Source organism: Dufourea novaeangliae, unplaced genomic scaffold, assembly GCF_001272555.1.
Source record: "Dufourea novaeangliae isolate 0120121106 unplaced genomic scaffold, ASM127255v1 scaffold221, whole genome shotgun sequence".
Classification (NCBI taxonomy): Eukaryota; Metazoa; Arthropoda; class Insecta; order Hymenoptera; family Halictidae; genus Dufourea; species Dufourea novaeangliae.
Window position 1 is genome coordinate 1,621,383 of NW_015374115.1, and position 22,835 is coordinate 1,644,217.

General features: G+C 38.5%; 2 protein-coding genes across 3 annotated transcripts in view; one reads left to right on the top strand and one right to left on the bottom strand.

Annotated features, from left to right (window-relative positions):
* LOC107191115 (calcitonin gene-related peptide type 1 receptor-like) overlaps positions 1 to 22,835 on the top strand; it is a 147,276-nt gene that overhangs the window by 74,491 nt on the left and 49,950 nt on the right. The window contains 1 exon segment of the mRNA XM_015580069.1: positions 16,358 to 16,468. Within this exon segment, the coding sequence (XP_015435555.1) occupies positions 16,358 to 16,468 (111 nt within the window).
* On the bottom strand, positions 17,084 to 22,359 carry LOC107191111. Of its 2 annotated transcripts, none has more exons than XM_015580065.1 (2): positions 22,282 to 22,359; positions 17,084 to 20,847 (listed from the first exon to the last, which is right to left on the bottom strand). In XM_015580065.1, exon 2 carries the CDS (start codon positions 20,821 to 20,823, stop codon positions 17,233 to 17,235), a length of 3,591 nt encoding a protein of 1,196 aa, XP_015435551.1. In that variant the 5' UTR covers positions 20,824 to 20,847; positions 22,282 to 22,359; the 3' UTR covers positions 17,084 to 17,232. The 2 variants fall into 2 exon arrangements, with proteins under 2 accessions (XP_015435551.1, XP_015435552.1); XM_015580066.1 differs by lacking the exon at positions 22,282 to 22,359 and adding an exon at positions 21,826 to 21,953.

A 22,835-nucleotide genomic window follows, 5' to 3' on the forward strand; every position in this document is an offset into this window, starting at 1 on the left:
CCCAAACAATGCCACGTGTATACATATATGCAGTTGTTTTGTCAACGAAAAAAAATCGAAATCCACGACAAGATTCCGCAACTCACGAGTCGGAGGTTAAACGTATAGAAAAGATGATTATGCTGGAAATTACGATACGGGCGAGAATTACAGACACTTTCACTATCTGAACTGCGATTGTCTGCACCAAGGGTATCAATGAGAACGGAGACAGTTACAGAACGATGACTTTCGTCATCACACTCCACTCAAGTCGTGTAATCGCAACGTGACATAGATCATGCAATAACATGACAGTAATAACAAGAAGGTACATACATGTAGTGTCAATTTATTACCTACAGCATAACAGAAAAACAGGGGAGATCTGAAGAATTCGAATAGTACGGAGTATTCGAATAATTCGTATATATTCGAAGACTTAACGTTTGAAAAACAAATAATTGTAAAGGCCAACGTAAAAAGAATTTCACGATAAGGTGTGAAAAAATATATTATGTACAGATTCTTATTCAGTACAATAAAAAATTCGATCAGTGCGAAAATTCGAATGCTCCGAATAATCCGAATATTTCGAATACTTCGAATATTCGAATGATTCCACTCTTAAATTCGAATTCTGCTGTTATTCGAATTTTCGAATATTTTTAATAGCCATATTCATAACCGAAAAGTTCCACACTGTTTCATGACTGGGGTAAATACCCAGATATGCATACATATACCTGCCCACCAATAACCGTTATTGAAAACCCTCTAACCGATTCCAACTTTCTCTTTAAGACAACTGCCTATTGTATTCTTTGACCTGAAGAAAGGAATTTAGCAACACTGTTTTTGTTTGGTTCAGTTTTGCACGAAACTTCGAGCGGAGCGGACGTGCTTTAGTATTTCCAAGTCGAATATTACACTTCTTCTATCTGCTGTTTTATTTACAGTATTTCCGAGTATTTTACGTTAGTAAATATTAAAATAAGTTTAATACTGTGTATAAGTTTATCGCGAGAAAATGGAAGAATTAGCAGCGACACAATTTTCGAGGTATGTAATTATAAAATACAATACACAAGCGGGTACGTTGTGATTCCTGATGAAAAAATAAGAAAATAATATAGAATAACATTTTTTTCATCCGAGGCTTAGTTTTTGAGAAAATCGAGTTTGGAAAACCACTGCGTGCGTATGCAATTACGACGGGTTTTCTGATTTTTTCTAATTTCATACGAAAAGAAACTTTTCGTGGATTTCGTTAAAAACGTCAGATTTGACACGTGAACGGTCAGCATTTTGACGTTCGTTGTATACACCCTGTATGTATTTTGCACGCGCCCTCTTTTCAATAACCACCCCTTCGATTTTCAATTAAAACAATTTCATCAACGGCTACAAATCGCAAAAGTACTTTTCCGTCCACTTTTGCCCTGGTCTCTCGAACTCCCATTTCGCTTTGCTTCAACACTTCGAGATCGATTAGAACTTTATTTCACGAAGGCGTTCGCTTCATTCGATCGTTCCTTAGTAATCAAAATAAACTTTTGAACAATTGTGTTAAATTTTAAACGGTCCATATACAATTTCCATACCATTTGTTATTTAGTAAATTCTTTCTTTGTTTTGGTTATTTCATTCTTCAGACGATCCGCCATTTTTAAAAAGGAATAGTGCCAAGAATATCTTACGACATACATTATCGTTTAAACATCTGACAAATTTCCAGAATATTTGAAACGAATCGTGTAAATGAATGGTAAGCATGGTATCGATTGAAACGATCATTTTAGACAATTATCATTTAATCGTATTGTAAAATTGCGATAATCTATGCATAATTTCGTATTACTAAAGTTCTATCAGTAGAAGATTCATTTATATTTACGTAACAATAATCAACCATGTACAATTGGTGGTACCTATAATTACAAAAGAAAATAAGCAGTACAAACATGTCGTTCAAGTGTGACAGAAATGTCAAAGGGAATAAAATAAGAGAAAAGTCAAGCTTTGCTCTCTCCATTTCCCTCGAAGCCGTCGTTATTATTCAAGACATTTCCCCGTTAGAAAATTCTCCCTTGAATCAACAGCCCGACATTACCATATTTGGCTAAATTGTTTCGGATATTTTCTTTTCCGTAGCGTTCCTTCTTTATGTCCTCGTTCAGTTCAGTTTCTTCTTAGCTTGGTGGGTACTTCCGTAGAGTTTCCTTATCGATGCCTTGAAGAAGATCCTCGACACGTAGACACATAGAACAAGGTAGGACACGATGAAACCGAGAACGTCGATTAAGTTCCGTTTCCACCAAGGTATTCCGATCATCGGGGACCTTAACGATTCTGGACCATTTCTGATCACGTATTCGATCCAATAGATAGCGGTGTCCATTGCGCTCATTGGTCGATCTCGAAACGATCTCGACGCCTTTTGCGCGGCTTCTCTGAAAGGAAAGGGTGAACGTTAAGTACCCACTCGGAATTGAATCGAGCACTCAATTTATTAACAATCAATCGAAGACACCCTTTTATCAGCACATTTGGTAATGAAGTAACCGGTTGAAACTCTCAGAGACCCTTAATTTCAATTTTAATTGAATTAAAGTTTCAATATAGGAAATCTATCTTTGATTCGATTTATGTCTTTAGAAATTAGTTCATAGATCACTCGGTTTGAAATTGACACCTATAGTCTAATTAAGGGATCCTGACTTGTACTTTGGATCAATTTTAATTGAAATTAAATAATTTCGATTTTAATTGAATTAAAGCTTTGATACAGGAAATCGACCATTGATTCGATTTCTGTCTTTATAGATTACTTCATGGTTCAGTGGATTTGAAATTAACATCTGTAGTCTAATCCTCACTTGTACTTTGGATCGTTCAAAATAGCGTTCAAAGCGGCGTCCATCGAGTTCTTGGTCAGGTTATTCAGATTTATCGCGATCGCCACGTTTTTTTCGACGAAAATGTTAATGTTCCTCATTTGATCCGAGAATATTGGTATTCCTATCAGTGGAACGCCGTAATAGAGTGCTTCTTGGACTCCCATGAGACCACCGTGAGTAATGAAGACCCTCGTATTTTTGTGTCCTGTAAACAATTTTTCATTTTACAAAAATATATTTTTTTTAATACATTCCAAACCCCTAACGTGTTTCTCGGAAATAATTCGGAATATTTATTGAAGTATTTTTAACACTTTAACTCCCAGACCCTTAAATCGTTATTTCAAAATTATGGGATCGATATATATGTGGTATCTTGTTATTTTGAAGGCGATAATATCGGTATTAAACCAACTTAATTTTTATTTTTTTTTTAATTTATTTTTAACCCTTTAACGTCCAAACACCTCTTCCAAGAAAAAAAATTATTTTTCGCGATTAGTTAACTAAAAAATGGTACCAATACGTGCATTTCATCTGTATTTTCATGATAAAACCCCTACAAATAATTTTCTATTTAGACATGATGTATATGTCACTTTGGGTATTAAAGGGTTAAAAGGTAAATCCATAATTAACAACACCAACGCGATAAAGGTGTTAAACAGCAATTTAGCTCACCGAGTATCGGAACCTGCGGGAACCAAGGCTTTATTAACACGTTACTGGGTAGACCTGGAGGCAGTTTCGAAGCGTTGGCGCACCTCATTAATACCTTGACAGGTGTGACTTTCGCGAACGACGCGTACAGATCGAGCAACGTGTCGCGAGGCAACGTTTCGATGTTCGTCAGTGAACCGAACGTGAAATACACGACACCGTCATTCGCGGAATCCAGCCAGATTTTCAAGTCCTAAGTAACGAAACGAAAAAATTTGAATGTTTGTTTCGTTATATCACTGATGGAGCATTTTAAAAGCTTTAGCCTCTCAGTACCTTCAATTAAAGTACTTGTCTTCTGTAAGTGGTACACTATTTCCACAAGAATAACGCAGAATAAACTTCAGTTATTTATTACTAAAAGCGCTTGCAAAGTGGTCGTCGTCGGATTATTCATCTCTGAGACGAGTTATCCGTCGTTAAGGGTTTAACGAAAATTTTAACCCTCAGACACAAGTGCAAATTTGTACCAGTAGAAACTGTTTTCAAATTCACCATTTCTTTATATAACAAATTTTCATAGTTTAAAAAACTATTTCTCACTTTAGCATTTACAGACTCCTTTCGATTATCGTCCCGTACTAGGTTCCCCGCCGGAGCAATAATCGTGAGGGAGAAATGCTTCAGACCCTCGTAAATTCGTTTTTTCCCGAAACCTCGGCAAAAAAAAAATGTAGGGGCAACAAAGTATGCGTTTGACAGGTCCCACGCTCCCCAGCGTTGGGGATAACGCCTGGGTAATAATCGAGAGGAGTCTGTATTTCCGTTGAATAATCTGTATTTCCATTCAATTTGCTTTTATTATGTTCAAGTTTTTACTCATCAAAAATTGAAAATCTCAGTTTGCACTAGTGTGGCATTTATATATTACGAGGTGGGGTGTATTTTCCAAGGGTTAATGCTTCGTTTTCGAGTAAAATAAAAAGAAAAACGACATTACTTATAGAATGACCTGATACATCTACAGCCAGCAAAGTTTTCATAATAATTCATCTTCAATTCTGTCTATATATGTGTTTTGGGTCTAGAAATCGCCTGATTGACAGACTGAAACTATTCTCTTCAAACTTACCCGAGTCAATTCCGAGTGATCGAACTCGACGTGTAACCCACCAACGTCCACAATGGCGGGCGTAATCGGCCGTACGCCATTAACGCTATGATGGCCGTTCACCAGCGCCAACGCCACGGTACGCTCTAATTCCCGAACGTCTGGTACATCCTGACCCAAATACTTCCTCATCACCTTGGTCTGGTCCGACGTGTAATAGTAGAACAACTGCATCTCCATGAAATTCGACAGAAAGTTCCATAGTCGGTCGGGGAACGTGACCAACGTGGCACCCTCGTTGTACGCCCCTGAGAAGAAAGCGTAGTTGTGATTGTTGCCCATGAAATCGTGGATGCAGGGCACTTGCAGGAACGACGAGGCGATTGCTACGGGTACTCTTAGCAGGTGACCGAAGCCTAGATAGCATACCGCGCCGAGATACTGAAAATTTCCAATAACGGAACCATCTTTAAACATTTTGTTCTCTAATGGCCTGTGTTCATTATTTAATCCTTTAACCCTCATCGTCCCTCGTGTCAATTTGACACATCTTTTCTTTAAAAAATGATGTCATTCTGTCATGTTCAAGCAAATTTACCAGAAACTCTGTAATTTTTATTTTAGAGAAATTTGCAAATTTAACTATCTATCACTTCATTGTATTAATTTTTACCAGCGGGTCAATTTGACACCGAGGGACAAATTAAGTTTGGAAAATGAGGGATGGATGAGGGTTAACTGCTATTGGTGACTATACAGGGTGTACCAAAAATGTTGGAGGACCCGGTAATGGGAGACTCGTGAGGTGATTTGAAACAAGTTTTTCCTTAACAAAAATATTATCCGAGGCTTTGTTAACGAGATATTAACGAATAAACCCCGACCAATCAGAGCGTTTGTGAGCTGAGTTCACGCGGTAACCAATCGCAGCAGCTTATTGATCGGGGTTTATTCGTTAATATCTCGTTAACAAAACCTCGGATAACATTTTTGTTAAGGAAAAGCTTATTTCAAATCACCTCATGAGTCTCCCATTTCAGGGTCCTACAACATTTTCGTTAAACTCTGTATACAGTAAATCATCGATGAGTGTTCAAAGGCTCCTCGGCACTGAACGTTAGATATCTCATAAATTAATGGCAGAATTTCTATAAAAACATCATGGTTTTTGATGAATTCTTATAATTATTCCATACGTGGTTAATGTTACAAGATTTGCGTCCGGGGTTAATTCTCATTCATTGAATTTTCTCGAATCAAGTTAATGATCATAATTCGTATTTACCTCGGTGATTACCAGATCGTACGGTGGATCGTTGGGCGGATTCTCGATAAATTTCTGCATCGTTTCGTGGCCCATTAAATGGCACAGATCGCCGCCGAACTCGGTCGCGATGTTATATGTCATCGATTTTTGTAACGACGTCCCGTGATCTATCGAGAAGCTATTCACGACGTGATCCCTGGTCCCGGTTAGATCGATGACGTCCGTGTAATTAGAGATCGGCGCCGCCGATGGAAAATGACTGATCATGTCGATCCTGTGACCGTTTCTTAGTAAACCCTTGCACAAAGCCTCGAACATCCGAAAGTGACTTTTCCCATTAAATGGAAATATGCAGAGAATTCTGTAGCCGATACTCGAGTGTATAGAAAAAACCAACAGCAATAGGAGAAGGACTTTCGTATGTCTCATTTTCTATTTTTTTCCTTGAATAATCTCGAAGCAGTAATAATAATGTCGGAACCTGTAAAAATTGATTTGATGAACCTAAGTTTTATCTGGTATTTTATAATTCAATTTCCTTTTTAAATGATATTTATACCGTTCTATATTAAAATATTTAATTTTCTTTTATGGTATTTAAGCAGTTGTTGTTTATTGTGAGGTGTGATTTGATATACCTACTTGGATATCTTTTTTCTTTTAGTTTAGGAGTAACATTTAGTTATTAGTAGAAATATGGAGTTGGTACATAAGTAACAGGAATTCTCAAGGTGATATCTTTGTATTACTGTCACCATAATTTTCTGCAAACAGATCGTATTTATTAGAGTCGTATATTACACAGTATATAATGTTGAACACAGAAGAAATGTTGTTTCCATATGAACAAAAGTTCCCATTATTTATATATCAACACAATAAATAGTTTTCTTTATACCAACGTACAAGAGTTTCTAACCAAACTGATAATGGAAGAGAAACTGTTGAAAATTCTGTGTTTGTTCAATATAGACACTGCCATTTTACTGAATTTCTGTATAGAAGAAATAATTCGGTGCTATTTTACGTGAATAATAAACAGTAAAATTGGTTTTGTACGTTTTTTCTCGAACAGATTGGGGTTAGGTGATTTCTGGAGCTTACTACGTATTTTACTAATGCGTTTTTTTAAATTAAATATTGTATGTTGTTTTCTTAAATGATGTAACAGACTTAACGAAGGCTTTGAAATTTACCTAATTTTCTTTCGATCTCATAAAAAACCAGCAGGTCTTTGACAAAAACGGTGAATGACAACAGCTTCGTACGAAAACTGTGACACAAGTAATGCTATTCACGGTATTTCTGTGGCTACTTTTTATCGCTGATCATTTGACGGAAGGGAGAATAATCTCGCAGCTGATGCATGCACAGGGTATAACTTCAGAACAGTTTGTGCAATGCAACGTTGTGTACAGGCCGCGAAATTCATAAAAATATATTCATCTATGTAATGAAAATTATTATTCCTCGGAAATTAAACATTGATAAAATTTTATATTATCTTCCTAATATTTTATTTTCAATATTTAATTAATGCTCTAGTCATTTGTGAAAATAACCTTGAGAGTAGATTAAAATTATTTTGCACAAAGCTTTCGTGACACATGTCTTTGTGAAGATCGAGCGTATCGTGGCTTCATTTATTGATGTTAAATGGAGCTGATTGAAGCATAGCTTCATTACTTACGCGCGAACGCAACAAAGCTTTGTATTAAATATTACCGGTTGAGAGGTTTCTAGTGTGTATTAGCAAGCATATTTCCAAAAAAGACGTAGAAATCATTACGACAATCTTTTATGAAAGAAGACTCGTTTAGGTGACCAAGATCTTTCCTTCAACAATAATAATTATATGTCTGAACAAAATATATTACAAAATTAAACGAACGAACTTTGTTCAATATTAAGTTATTTAATATACTGTTCGTTAATTCTTTATGACACGTGACCTTCTCGTTTAGAACAAGGTACATCTTGATTTCTAAACAATTTACTATTCTAAATTCCTAATTATTAATCCTCAAAGACTATTATTAATCCTCAAAGACGGAAAAGTCTTCTATTTCTCTGAACTTTTTACTCGAAAAATGTTTTTTTTTTTCATTCTAATTGTCTACTATAAAAGATAAAAAATTATTAGAAGATAAGCAAAAAGCCTGTTGCTGCCTATTAAAATTACGATAAAAGAAATGGCGTATTCACGGTTCGTGTCATTAAGGGTTTTATAACAGATATAATGAATGGGTTAATCGTATTTATAAAAGGTAAATTATTTGCAATAAAAGAGTGATTACCGCCCTTGGTGCCCTAGAAAAAGCCTTTTTCTTTCTTTATTACCTTCGTAAAGTCCGAAAAGGTTACAGGTATCATTAAAAGCAAGAGTAGGTATAACTTTGAAAAGAGGATTTTATTCATACAACCACCGCAGCAAAAATTTTCTTACTTCGCTTCGTCTAAACTTCCCCGAACGTTTCCATGAATGAAATTCCACTCGTCGTAGGACGCCGACTCTCGCAGAACTTTCCAATAAGCACCATTTTTCACGTTCTGTTCGCGGTAATGAAAATATTTCCAATCACGTGGTAGGTATATAAGTGCTGTCACGTCCTGTTCTTTAGATAAAGTGTGATGAAGTTTCCCCGGCCGATTTTAAACTTTGATTACAGCTTTCCCAGGGACTTGTCAAATGTTTACGCATTTTTAAATACAATTAAACTCCCAACGGCTCGTTAATCCTGTTAAGCGTGCACCCCCTAGCTGCAGACAAGATGGCGTCGGTGGTCGCCATATTGTTTGATTTTTTTTGCCGTCTTCGTGATGCGGTTTACTGTGGTCCAGAATGAAAAATTTCACAGCTTATGAAAAGTTGTATTTGTAAATTTTATTCGAATAGAAACGGTGAAAGAAAGAAATTCATCAATTTTATTAATCCTGAAAGCCATTTAGAAAATATTACTCTCAGATTTTTCAAGTAGAAAGACTAGGAATGTCGATGCATCGACAGGTGTAATGTTTTTTATCTTAAAAAGGGATTGTTATTTCACAAATATAAATTGTTTATTATAATAAATAGTGACGAAAAGTTTATTAGTAATTGGACAGCTTGTTATCGTCCTAGAATTTACTGCCATTCTCTCGTCGACACTCGTGAAATTGAAAATCTGTTTCGTGCGACGGAACAAGCACACGCACGTACACTATTGCTCATTATGCAATAGACGATGTATTACATGCGAGCTGCACGTGTACTGATTGTAGTCAATCTATCTTTGCGAACGATATTGGAACAGAACCAAGTGGCTTCTCAAGGTCGACGTGTGAAATGGTACGTGGCTCTAAAACAGCATAAAGTCATCGATAACACGCATTAACACGTTGACTGTCCATGGTAGTCACCGATCACCGATGCCATTAAATTACGCGAAGAAACTTTTGAATTTTTAAACAGGAATCTTTATGATTTTATAAATATAAAATTACTGGTAAAGTAATAATGGAAGTAATGAGCAGACTACAGATGTTTACATGATTGACTTATTAAACGTTCTGGTAGGTTCGAAATAAATAGATAACCTGAATAAGATTTCCAAAATTTTTGATTGTTTTGAATTTTGGATGATCGAATATTCTATTAAGATTCTGGTAGATTCGAAATAAAAAGAAAACCTGAATGAGCTTTCTAAAACCTTTTACTGTTTCGAATTTTAGATGATCGAATATTCTATAAATGCATAAAATCTACATTCTAGTAATGAGTGTTCATGAATACTTGAATTATCATTGATACTGTTCCAAGAATAAAAACTGTGACACTCAACGCATTAAATTACGTATTCAGTAGCCTAGGCGTACCTGACGAATTTACGAAAACATTAATTTTTTTTTTTATATCAAGTCACACGAATATATTTCATTTAATATATTTTTTTTTTATTCATCTTACGTGTATAGTCAGTTCATCGTGATTCCACGAAGAGCGACGACTCACTCGGTATAACAAGGAAGATCTCATTTGCATAATTAAGAGCCACGAAACGGATAATTATAACATATCGTGCTGCATTCATTAGTATTTTATATTGTAGTCACCGGTAGGAGAAAGGTCCCCGTGGACTTTCTGATACGCTCTTGAAATTCATTAGAAACGCCCGCGAGATATGCAAAACTATGCGGAGTATGCAAAGTATGAGGGGATAAAAAGTTGTGCGTCTGTGGAGAACGTCGCGGGACCGAATGGATTTCCATTTAGTCTTCCCGTTTTTTTAACTGTGTGTATTTCGTGGGTAGACGGGTATATTCGTATTGGCCGTGAGATACGAAGTCTATAAACAATGCCACCCACGTGGAAAAAGATTTCGTGTAATTCATGACTTTGGAATTTATACTCCGAGCAGTGAAATGGGATTATCCAACTGATGATCTATACTTTCGAACAGGAAACTTCGAAACATGTTATTCAATGTGAGAAAATACATTTATTACTTCGTCATAGGTGACTTAGTACTTTATGTAGGTATTAGCATGTGTCATTAAATACTGCATTAAAAAATATACGATTCCATTATTAAAAACAAAGTTGACCTTCATTTGACATTTACACGTCCACATAGAAAAAAGTTATATCAGAAAGTGTATGACTTCGGGTACCATTTAACTTTTGCCTGGAACATTCTGTAATATCGTCAACAGTTTCAAAGATGGACCGACTTAAATTGGACACCCTGTCTAATTGTAAGGAAATTAGCAGTCCAGTATACAATAGAAGTCTGTGGTTTTAAAATTGGTAAAAGAAGCAGCGAACACTTTCTTGCTTCTTCAAAATAATAATACCATTCAAATATTGATAACATACCACGTCCACGTACGTGCAGACAATGTGGTACAATATAAAAGTCTAACTCAGGATCAACGTCCCGCAGGGACCACGATGGTGCAAGTTGTTCCCTTTACTTCTTGCTCTGGTAAAACTATCGACTTCACCTTCCCCAGGTTGCTCAGATATTCTCAGCCACTCGGTGCAATTGTCAATTTATTCCCATGTTCTTTTTGCCCGACACACACATACCAGAAAATATCTAGCAGCCTCTCTTGGTCCGTGCTATATCCAAGCAGTCTACTTTTCGACAAGGATCCATCATCACCATTGTCACCTCCACCCTCCAAAAGGTTCCAACCGAATCATCTACTCCACACACACACATACCCTTTACACTCTCGGAATCCCTTTGAAACGAGTGGTGCTTTCTGGGTCCCCGGAATCTCGTGACTGGATACCATACAGTCAGCCAGTTCGGGGAACTCGAGCCGATCAGAATAGGGATGAGCCCTCTGTGGACGATCCTGGCCGAGAATACCGGCGAGGTTAGTTAGGTAACCAGGTCTCAGAGGGGGTTGTAGATGTGTAGATATCGACTGGGTTGGCCCACGGTTAGTAATTTGTACGTGGAAAGACAGTAATCCGTATCTAGACCGGGGGAGTTTGATCCACAATTGGACGCTAACAGATTCGACTGGCTTGGGGGTCTCTGGTACCGGTGGAACAATATGGCGGAGCAGAAACTATCGACGACTTTAAGTTGATTTAGAATTTCTGCTATTTTTGATCAGTGTAATTTTTCACTGTGATTAAACTATTTAATAACAGTTCTTTGGCTATTGATTGTTGGAATTATTAAATCTATTAAACAGTAGTTGTTAGTTGTTAATAATACCTTTAGTTAGGTAACCAGGTCTCAGAGGGGGTGGTAGATGTGTAGATATCGACTGGGTTGGCCCACGGTTAGTAATTTGTACGTGGAAAGACAGTAATCTGTATTTAGACCGGGGAGTTTGATCCACAGCTGGACGCTAACAGGTTCGACTGGCCCTGGAGGTCTCCGGTAACGGTGGAACAATATGGCGGAGCAGAAACTATGGCGACTTAACCCTTTCACTCCGAAGGACGTATATGCAGAATGTTTTGTAATTGGTAGTACAATCGGGTAAAGGGTGATTCTACATGAAAAAAATGTGTCGAAAATACAAAAAAGAATTTTTTCGTTTGAGACTTCGTTTTTGAGAAAATCGATTTTGATCCTACAAGGGGTGTTTCCAAAGTTCTGGAAATTGCGATCTATAAACTATATTGAAAATAAATTATATTGAAAAATTACAATGTAATGTGGACGAAGATTGATAAAATAAACAATTTATAACACAATTCCCAGAACTTTGAAAATATCCCTCGTACATTGGGTAAGATGGTGAACTTGTCATTTTCCCAGAATTTTACAGTTGTTTATATATTTTACAATAAAAACACTAACAATGGAAAAGAAAGAAAATAAAAGACAAAAAAAGTATCGGTACTATTATGTATTCAGGATACGATGAATTCTATACAAATCCTCCTTTGGAAGACTGGATACAGTGTTCCAAATACTTAAACTGGTAGTATGAATTGTAAGTATCGAGGAACTGCATTATTATTCATATATCAAAAATAGTATTCATAAAATTAATATAAATTTATTAATTATACTCACAAATTAGTTTTCAATTTTATATTAAAGATAATTGTAAAGTAGAATATTATTTACGTAAGTAAAATATTATTTTTTTGTATAAGAAGTAAAAAAATTACTTGTTAGTTTCGGTTAGTATCTCGATCTTAACCCCCTTCGCCCCTACGTTCTTTCTTTTACATAATTTTCGTAGAGAAAACGCTATTTTAGCATATCTCACCGTTTAATTAGTAGCGTCCTCCGGAACCCTTTAAACGGAGCAAAAAGCACGACGCCCCGGCGCGTCGAAATGCTCGATACGAGAATCGATGCAGCGGCTAATGCACGCAGCTGCATCGTGCCGTGCAAATAAAGTGCATCGCGTAGCCTGCGTCAAAGAGAACAGCTGAGCTGTTGTGTTGCGCCGAGCAAACGGAGGGAATATACACGTGAATCGATTATATGTATCGCAATCGTGCTCTTTTCTCCGTACTGAGTACGTTTATTGCGCGTTTTATTAAACGGTGGACAAATTGAAGGATCGAAATATATATTTGGACTCCAAAATCAGAGTTTTCTAAAAAAAGACATTTTACATACACTACCTTCAACATTTTATATTATACATACAATATCATTTTTTTCATCCTCCAAATGGTCTTTATTCATTCATTGTCCTTTTATTTATTGTTCCGTCTCCTTCGAATTTCTTTCGCTCGTTGGAAAACTCTGGCGGACGAAATACGGTTTCATTCTTGATTCACGAATTAAAAATTGTCGCATTATTTCGAGCGTTTCACTGATACACATCGGCGACGCGATCGGGGATTGATTACGCGTGAAATTACTTTCGAATTAATTCCTTCCGTAGGAAATCGGGAAAAAGAGAGCGCAAATAGGGCGAGAGTCCCGTTTCGCCAATTACACACAGTTCCGTTCGGCCAATAAATTCGAAGTCGCGGTCGGAGATTTACTGTTTCCCCCGATGAAATATTTCCCCGTTGTTCGTGGAAATCTTTCGACCCTTTATCTCGTAAACTGTGTATCGCCCAAAGCAGTGGAAATAGTTGCATCTTCGCCTGGAATCGCGTAACGAAGCGATCGAAGACGATTGGTGAAGGCCAATCGGAGCGTGTCAGATCTGATAATATTCTTGAAGAAAGTCAAATTGTCGTTTACTAAAGATGGATTTATTAAATTCGCTACTCGAAGTATATAATTAAATTCATCGTTTCGATGAAGTACAGAATACTCGGAATTGGTCGAAAGATCGCGTAAAAGCAATTAGCTGAGATGAGGAAACGAAATGGAACAGAATGGAATTCGAGGAATGAAGTGGAATTTAAGGAACGTAATGGCATTCAACGCTAGAAATACTGGCATTGAGTGTGTATACTAAATTAAATTGCATGACATGGTAATATACAGTTATGTCAGGTTTAAGTGCATAAAATCAAACAGCTTTTATTGAATTCCGTAACTAGAAGAAGAAACAATGATAAGGTAATCTAAGGGAGTTTCTACTTTTTAAGCCCACTCGTGCACTGTTCAATAAATTGTTGCATTACTATTCCTTGGATTAACCCTTTATGTCCTGACGATACTTTAGAATTCGACCAGGACTTCTTAAGTACATATTTACTTGTTCTTTGACGTCCTCTGAGGTGCTGTAAAATAGTCCCAGTAATTAGATACATCATATATATTTAGCTATTTGAATAAAACAATAAAAAAATCAGGTTTGAACAGTATCAAGTATCTGGAATAAATATTACGGTAAAAAAACAACAGTAATATAATTAAAATCGTATTAAGGAAATATACTTACGTGTCGCTTGATCGTTATTATGTAAACTACTGGTGTGTCAAATTAGTTTATAAGTTTTATTGATAAAAAGTCTAATGAACAAAGTAAATAGATAGAAAAGATACATATAAATGCCTTGTTTCAGCAACGATAGATGTTGATATCGGGGAACTCACTGTATCACGTTGAAACCACTCGCTTCTTGCTTTCTCCCAACAGAGACCACTGGATCAAAAAGGATCACGGTACGAAAGAGCTGATTGAAATCTGGGAAGGTAGTCGTTTATTTCCCAGTTGGAAACGTTGCTTGCCTTCTCGACACCGCTGCATCTCCTGGACCCGTTCGGTCATATTAATTCGTGGGAAAATTCGATCCGTGTTGCCCGCAAGCTTTTTGTCCCTTCAAGGCGAGACCTCGATTCCCAACGAGCTTTTCAGCTTTGATTGAAAAACGTAAGGTCTTAAGGTTCTCTGTCTGGCGCCCTGTGTTGTCATCTCTTAAAGTGGGGCGATGGTAGATCCATTGACAATTGTGATGGGCGTTTGAGTTCTCCATTTCGAAGCGGTTCAAGGTTTATCAAGGGTTATCGAATATATCTCGATACTTAAAATTCTTAATAATAAATCTTAAATATAATTAGTACTGTGTTTTTAATGTTTCGATAGGTCCTGAAAGTCTTGGAAATCATGGAAATCTTGATAGTCTTGAAAGTCTTGGATAGTCTTGGAAAGTCTTGAAAGTCTTAACAGGCTTTCAGGGGTTGAAAGTCTTGAAAGTCTTAAAAAGCTTTGAGGGGTTGAAAGTCTTGAAAGTTTCAAAAATCTGAATAGTTTTCGATTCCTCGAAAGTTTTGATAGGTCCTGAAGGCTTGGTGAATATTCAGTAACTTACTAAAGAATTCAGAATGCTGTTGTCCAAGCAAGTACCATTGACATAAAATTTTCAAGAAAAACTCGAAATATTTAATTGTTAGTACGTGTATACAAACAATCTCAATCTTTCCAGTCACTTCAAAAGTTGTATACCTTTCATTGTTTACAATAACAAGAATAAACTCGGAAAAAAGTATGGAACGTCACTTTAATTCTCTTTGAAAATCGTTCTAGACCGCGCCAGTGGGCACGCAGATGGACATTTTACTTTTAATTACTTAGCCGGTCGACATCCAACTTAAATAGTAATCGAAGCTTCTCTCGTTGGTGTTTGCGTGTTCCGAAATTCCAGTGGTCGGACCGTGAAAACTTTCCAGGTTGGGGATCAATGGGAATTTCTGGTCGTGTTGCCTGCGACCTCCGTCCGAAGTTGCAGAACGAAACGCTCTCGGGAACTGTGATTGCGGACGGACTTAAATGCTGCCTCCGATGTGGTTGCGCGAGGCTTGCCCCCTAGTGTTTCATGTGGACTTAACGAAATCGGTTCCCTGGACATCGATAACAGACTTTAGCCCGTTGTTTAGTCATATTATTACACATTCGTCGTTGAATCGACAGAGGGAAATAGAAAAATCAAAAGAAAATCTGAAGTATATTTCCTTGACTTCCAGTTGATCGCAGTCAAGTGACCATGAGACTTGACTTTTGGTAGCTTTTAAGAACGTAACAAGCCAGGATAGTCGAAGAAAAAGTAAATACTGCTCTGACTTAAGAAGCAATATTTTTTCTTTCAACCCATTCACACTGGTGGAATTTTGTTCTGGAAACTTGTAATCATTCGATTCCATCATTCCAATAAAAAAAATATATTTTTCAATATTTAAAAATTTCAATTGTTATAGCATAAGGTATTTTATTTTTTTACACGACGAGTGTTATACTTGTTACCCAAAAAGTGGTAATTTCCTCATGACATGATGATACTCGTCGAACACCGTTAAAGAGTTAAGTGGAGGTTCTGGTCCAGAATCCACATAAAAAGAAGTTGCAATCGATAACTCTTTTCGATATAGTCATCCCACTAGTTTGAAGTTTTTTACACGAAAAAAATGGTATAGAATTTGTTTGACTTATCGCTCATCGTTGAGAATCGCAAAAATAAAATCTGTTCGAAATAGCCGGACAAAAACATTGCGAGTACAGTGTAGCCAAGTTTTAACCCATAGTTTCGCCGCTATTGAAATGTTTATAATTTCTGAAATTTTTCTTTTCCAGAACCGTACTGCCGAATAACGTTCGACGGATGGTCCTGTTGGCCAAACACCCCGGCTGGAGCAACTGCATACGCGCCATGTCCGAATTTCATCACCGGCTTCGACGCCTCATGTAAGTCTGCTTCCATGTTTTGTAATTTCCACTTAAGTAGATCCTAGAAACTAATTTAGATTCAACCAAACAGGGAAAATTGTGGGTAAAACAGTGACCTACGTATTCGTTCATATACTTTCCAAACTATAAACAAATAACTAAAACAAATTTTTACGCAAACTCTATTTATATATCCTCATAATTGTTACTTTTACCATGGGTTTCGTGATAAATTTTTGCTGAACTTTGAAATAAGATTCGTCGGTCAGTACATAATCTCGTGAAACAAATAATATAACAGCCTTCCATGAACAAATCTGTGAGTCACTAATAAATCCTGGAATAGCCTCCGCATTAACAGTCTCATGTAAAAACATTTATTCAGTCTATACATTTGTATATAGATAATCTGCATAATTTCTGGATATAGTAAACACTGTTAAAATGCATACAAAAATATAGTATATATAGTAAAAAATACGTTTCAGTATATTTTTCTTTTTACAAAAATCTGAAATCTTTTTCTGTAATGAAAAATAAAAAGGAAATGGATCGGAAAAAATCATACTTCAGAACATTCTTCATGCAGAATGTAACCATTTGAGTCAGTTCGTTTGTTAGATGTGTACCTCAAGCATAATGTATCAGATGACTAAATCACGACAACATCGAACAGTATCCATCGAATGTACAATATTACTGTTTCCACGTAATTAAAAATGCCAGTCGTTTTTATCAGCGATCATGCTTCATGGACAGAGTCGACAAGACTTCGGTCCAACCTACATACATTCAAAACCAAAATCGCCCTCGCTCACTTTATTCCTCTTATCACAGATGATACTCTTGACCGCTGGATGGTCATATTCGAAGAATATCTTCACCAGACTGTCATATTGATGAACATTTTCCTTGCTCGTGACTGGTGTCAGGAGTTGCACGGCAATCAAAGTCGCCTCTGGCGATCCAACCTCCGTCAGTCCCTCGATCACGTTCAACCTCGAGGTCTCCTTGTTATCGCCGATAAGGGATTTATTGTCCAGGAATTTCGATAGAGTGTTGGCCAGAAAATAATGGAACATTGGGGTGTAAATGTCGAGCAATTCGGGCAACTTCGTACCAATCCTCTTGGCAAACTCCTTGAGCGTTTTCGAGGACGCGTACTCGTTCATGTAAACCAGCCCTAAGTAACTGGTCGGGTCCATTAGTGGTGTCAGGACAGTTAGGAACGCTTTTAAGATCCCGTTCAGTAGCCTCGAAAGCTTTTCCCCGTGTATATCAACATAGTAAACCTGATCGATGAACCTACGTAGCGCGTGATTCACGGAATAAAAGTGTGATCTGTCCTTGCACGGCGCGTTCCAGCCACTCCTAATCGTCTCCACGAACACCTCTGTGAAAGTGTTCATCCGTGACTCGAACTTCTCCGCGGCTGGTATCAAGTACGAGTACAGCGCGAACGCCGTAGCTGCCATAGATATCGGTGTTTCGGGGTTGAACAAAAACCTGCGCAGTAGCTCCTCGTTGAACTCCTCGGACAAAAGGTGGCAGACGCCCGGATTGATGTTCGACAGCATTCTACCGTACACATGAGGTCCCTGCTGTAGTCTGTCCAACGCCTTCAGCGTTAGCTTCAAGAAATCCGATAAATATTCGTCGCAGACGTTCGGGATCATCTTGATCACGGTATTGATCGTGTTCTCGTTCTTGGCCGTTAACGTGCCGATCATCTCGCTGATCAGATGCCAAGTAGCTGGGCCAGACTCCTTCGCGAACATCTGGCTGGCCTGGGCGAACAGGATCTCTTGGATCGAGTAGTGCTCGTCGGTCTTCCATTGGTGGAGAATGAAATCGTGAAGCTGATCACGCGGAGCGACCATGTACATCACCCTGACCCCGTGTTTACGGACGGACACTCGTTCGGTGGATAGTTTCTTCGCGAAACCGATCACGCTCATCAGATTGGTTCTTCTGCAGAGATTCATCATAGCCGTCAGACCCGTGGATAGATAATCTCCCTCGCTGAGTTTGTACAGCAGCGATAACGGAACCGGTGGATTCGCGAGCTTCATACTACTGACCACGTGATTGATCAGATTGAATTTGTCCTTCGCCGATTCGTCGTGAATGTCTAGAGTTTTGCTCGTAGGGATCAGAGGTGTGAGGATACGGGCTATCGTTTCACCGTGAACAAGCAAAGCTAGAATGTCCAAACTGGGGCCTTTTTGCTCGTTCGCCAGGTCCTGGAGGCATTGTTTCAAGAAACGAACTGGGATATCTTTGTGCCAACGGACCAGTCTCACCCAATGTCTCGTACGTTTACGCCAGCAGTTGGCATAGAAGGCATTCAGGTACTCTTTCCAGTTTTTGGAAATGCTCTCTGGGTCGTTCTTCAACAAACGGAGCGCCGCGCCCGAATCGATGTCCACGATATCCTTCTTCTTCGTGCCGTAGAGACGCACGAATATATCATTCTCGTTCTTCTCGAAAGTTTGCCCAAGGTTCTGGATGATATAGAAGTTACGGTCCTCGTTCTTGGATACGATCCTCTCGACCGCCTGCAGCAACCACGGGTAATTCTTGATCGACCTCGGTTCCACCCGTGAAGTTTTCGTCACGTGAGTTTTGTTGAAACTATAAATGGACGCGACTAGATCGTGCAGAATCCCGTCCCTGTCGTCCTTCCAGGGAGTTTTGTCAGAGTTGTAACGTTTCGAGACCTCGACTAGGCAAGCTTCCAAGCACATTCTTTCGTACTCTGGATACTTCTGGAGTATGTTCCAAACCCCGCCGTATCTAGAAATTTTCAAATCCACCATTATTGCGATCAGCTGATCGATCGGTTGGTTGTTCAGAATTTTGAAGTGAAGAGCCGCCTCGATGATCTGCACGCTGCTGTGCCTCCTAGACAAGAGATCGTTTTTTACGTGAGCACGTAGAATAATGTCCATCACAACCGACCATATCTTCTCATTCGCGCGTGGCATATCGTAGAAGTCCAGCAAAGCCTGTAACACGTCCAACGTGAACCAGCCCTGCTCGTTCTTGTGCCTGTCTCTGATGTATGTTAGAACCTCCAACAGTGCTTGATCGTCGTCGTTGACTCTGCAGCTATAAATCATATGACGCGCCAGATACGCTCTGGCCTCCATTTCCGAATTCTTCGCGATCTCTGCCTTCATCACCGGGATGACCTCGTTGGTAGGCAGATAACACATCCAGAAGTGCGCTGAATCCGTTGTAACGCGCATCAAATCATCTTTCTTCCAGTTGATCTTCACTTGCCGTCTTCTTTCCTCGACCGGTAGCAAACGCATCAGGTCAGCTGTGACCAGTTTCTTGTCGTCCAAAAGACTCTTTCCGTACACTTGATGATAACTGTTTATCAGAAGAGCAAGCTTTTTGTCCTGCGGATAGTAGCTCAAGTACTGCAACATACTGTCCGTGTCGAAAGACTCGGCGTTTGACGGGAACAGTTTTGGAAACATGACCTCTATCTGCGAAACGCTGATCATCTTCAATGGCACAAGGTTTATGAACACCTGAGGATTCCTCAGGAGATGATATTTTCCGTTCTTTAGGAAATAGACGGCTCGTTTCTTGCTCAGTTTCACATGTGGCCGCGATTCACCGTGCTTCTCGTACAGTTCCACGAAGGTGTCTAGACGTTTCTTGATCAACGCCGCAAGAAAATCGCCCATCTCGTAGAGCTCCACTCGATGGATCTTCCTCTGGTTTGGCTGGACGCTCGGCAGGCTCAGCCTGAAGTAACGCACGATGAAATCCGGATTCTTGTGGAATATCGTCTTGACCAGTTTCCGGCTCAACACGATCCGTCTCCTCACGATCGTGTCGTACATAAATACCTCGCCGCAGGCTGGTAGCAAAGGTAACGCCTGCTCCAGATTGTAGGTCTCGGCGACAGCGGTGAAGAACTCCTCCGCGAGTTTTGGCTCTTTCAATCGTGTGGATAGACATTTTATGATCTTTGTCCTGGTGTTCAGAGAGACATACGGGAACAGACAGTTAAAAAAGTACTGAACGTTGGTGAAGGATACGTTGCTCCCGTCGAAAAAGTACTTAGCCTGGAGCGCTTTGTACACCACCGTTATGTCGTCGGACTTTAAAGCTTCTGCGATCACAGCGTAAAGATTCTGGTCTTTTGGATCTTTTTTGTACAGCAATCGCGCTGCCTGTACCCTGATTATGGGCGCCAGCAATCTGGGAACCTTCTCTGAATCGGTCACTTCTTCCAGGCTGTTGCATTCTGATATCCGTTCTTTTATAAGTTTCGCTATCCATTTGTACTTTTCGCCAGGTGTGCCCCCTGGTATGGCCTGAATTGCGTCCAAGTATGGCGTCTGGATCTCCATTTCCTCTTTAATCAACGGTATATGCTGTTAAACAAATACAAGAAAATAAGTTAAAGTCATATTAATTATTCGTGTTAGTTGTATTGTTTCTTAATTTTAATGGTAGAATTTTAGGAAAGAGATCGTTTCGAAGTTTGCTGGGTAAAATTTAATAAGTCGTGAATAAATTCACTCGACATGAATTAAGATACAGTGGTAGAAAGAAAAGATGTTGACATTATCGGAAGTTTCCCGAGGTAATGGGCGGTTACAGTCTTATCTACATATACCGGTATTGTATCGAAAGCATGATTGCATTCAACTCACGATACGTACACAGAATACAATCTTTTTTAACTGTAAAAATGCAAAATTTATTTTATACTTTTTTTTCTCGAAGTTTGCAAGCTTATCGATGTTTTTTTTCAAATAAGTACATATTTTGTTCTATTGCATAGCTCGTGAAAAAATACATTCAGATACGTACTATATCACCTTGAAAACATATGTAGTTATTTGAAAAAAAAACATCAATGACCTTAAAAACAGGATACTGACCACCTAATACCATTCACATTGCGTATAAAATATTTTTTACGTTTTTACAATTAAAAAAGCTATTCGGGGGTCACAATTCAATAAGACACCCTGTATAGTATGATAAATACTTGCAAACGCAAGAGCAAGATTAATTGATCGTAAGAAAATATCTATTTACGTCGAAACGTCGAGTCTTCGTCTTTATTTTCCCAACGATAATGTTTAATCATATCAATCCGAAACAGACACTTTCCATTCGAGGATCAACAAAATAACATTCGAATCGGTATACATATGTATACATTGCAGATGTTATTCATACATACGGTGGGTGCATAAGTTTGAAAAATCTTACTAAAGGTGTCCATTTGCATCGATTAAGAGGTACACAATAGTTGATAAAAACAACAATTCATTATTCGAAGGATGAAGAAGCACACTTATTCAAGTTAAATGAAATAAAATAACAAGATGCCTGAATACCTTTATCTACTGAATCAAGGGGATCGAAACGGTGACGCAGTTGAATCTTGGATCGAAACCAATCACCAGTGTTCCGCGAATAGTAGTTATGTCGCGTTAAAACTAACGGTCACTTTCAATGTTTCTCGTAAATCACCCTACAGATTGACAGTTTCTTCTGGCGGTGTTTCACAGGAAATTTTTATTCGTCCATATTTCGAGATATCACACGGCTGGCTCACGACAAAAGACTGCCGGCTGCTTGCTCTGACAGCAGCAAACTAGATTGGTCGCTGACTCATAGCCGAATCGACACACACGTATATTTTCCCGGCCGGTGTATAGGAAGAGGTTAGGTCCTGCGAGCCAGCAGCGCAACACGATTAGTGGAAACACGTTTAATGGAAACACGTTCGACGTGTTTAGGAAACGTTATTTCGATGTTGTTTCGCGGGTTTTAATCCCTTGTATACTTACCACGCTAGTATTAACACGTTTCTTGTCGAAAAATATCACGAATGTTTTCGTCAAATATCACCAATTGAGCCGCGCGCGACCTTCGCCGGCTTCTGCGCATAGTTATTCGCGCATGTTGAATCTCGTTCGCGTCTATATCTATATAGTACCTTTCTCTCACTCCTGTTTATACAATCGATGAGTACAGGCATGTATCTGGCAGTGACGTGTCGCAACTTTTTCTCATTGTCATTTTCTGAATCGATGACTAATGGTTTTATTTATTTACGTAAATTCAATACTGCCCATTAGTGGCCCATATTAGATGCACTTTATTAAAAGATTAACCAAGTTTGTGCGAAGGAATTATGTATACGTCAGTTGACGAAATTTTTAACTTTATTCGCGTCGATGATTTCTGCCACTTCGATTGGTAGACGATATTCGGGCAGTAGTAATGGTTTTATTGATTGAAAAGATCGTGTATAGAAAAGGGGAAATATTGATTATTCGAGCGATCGATGAGCTCAGGACACGTATAATGATAACTGTTCGCAAGATCAGGTTACGTGATA

Coding starts and splice junctions, on each gene's coding strand:
- LOC107191111 (XM_015580065.1), bottom strand. CDS start 20,823: ATGGAGATCCAGACGCCATACTTGGACGCAATTCAGGCCATACCAGGG.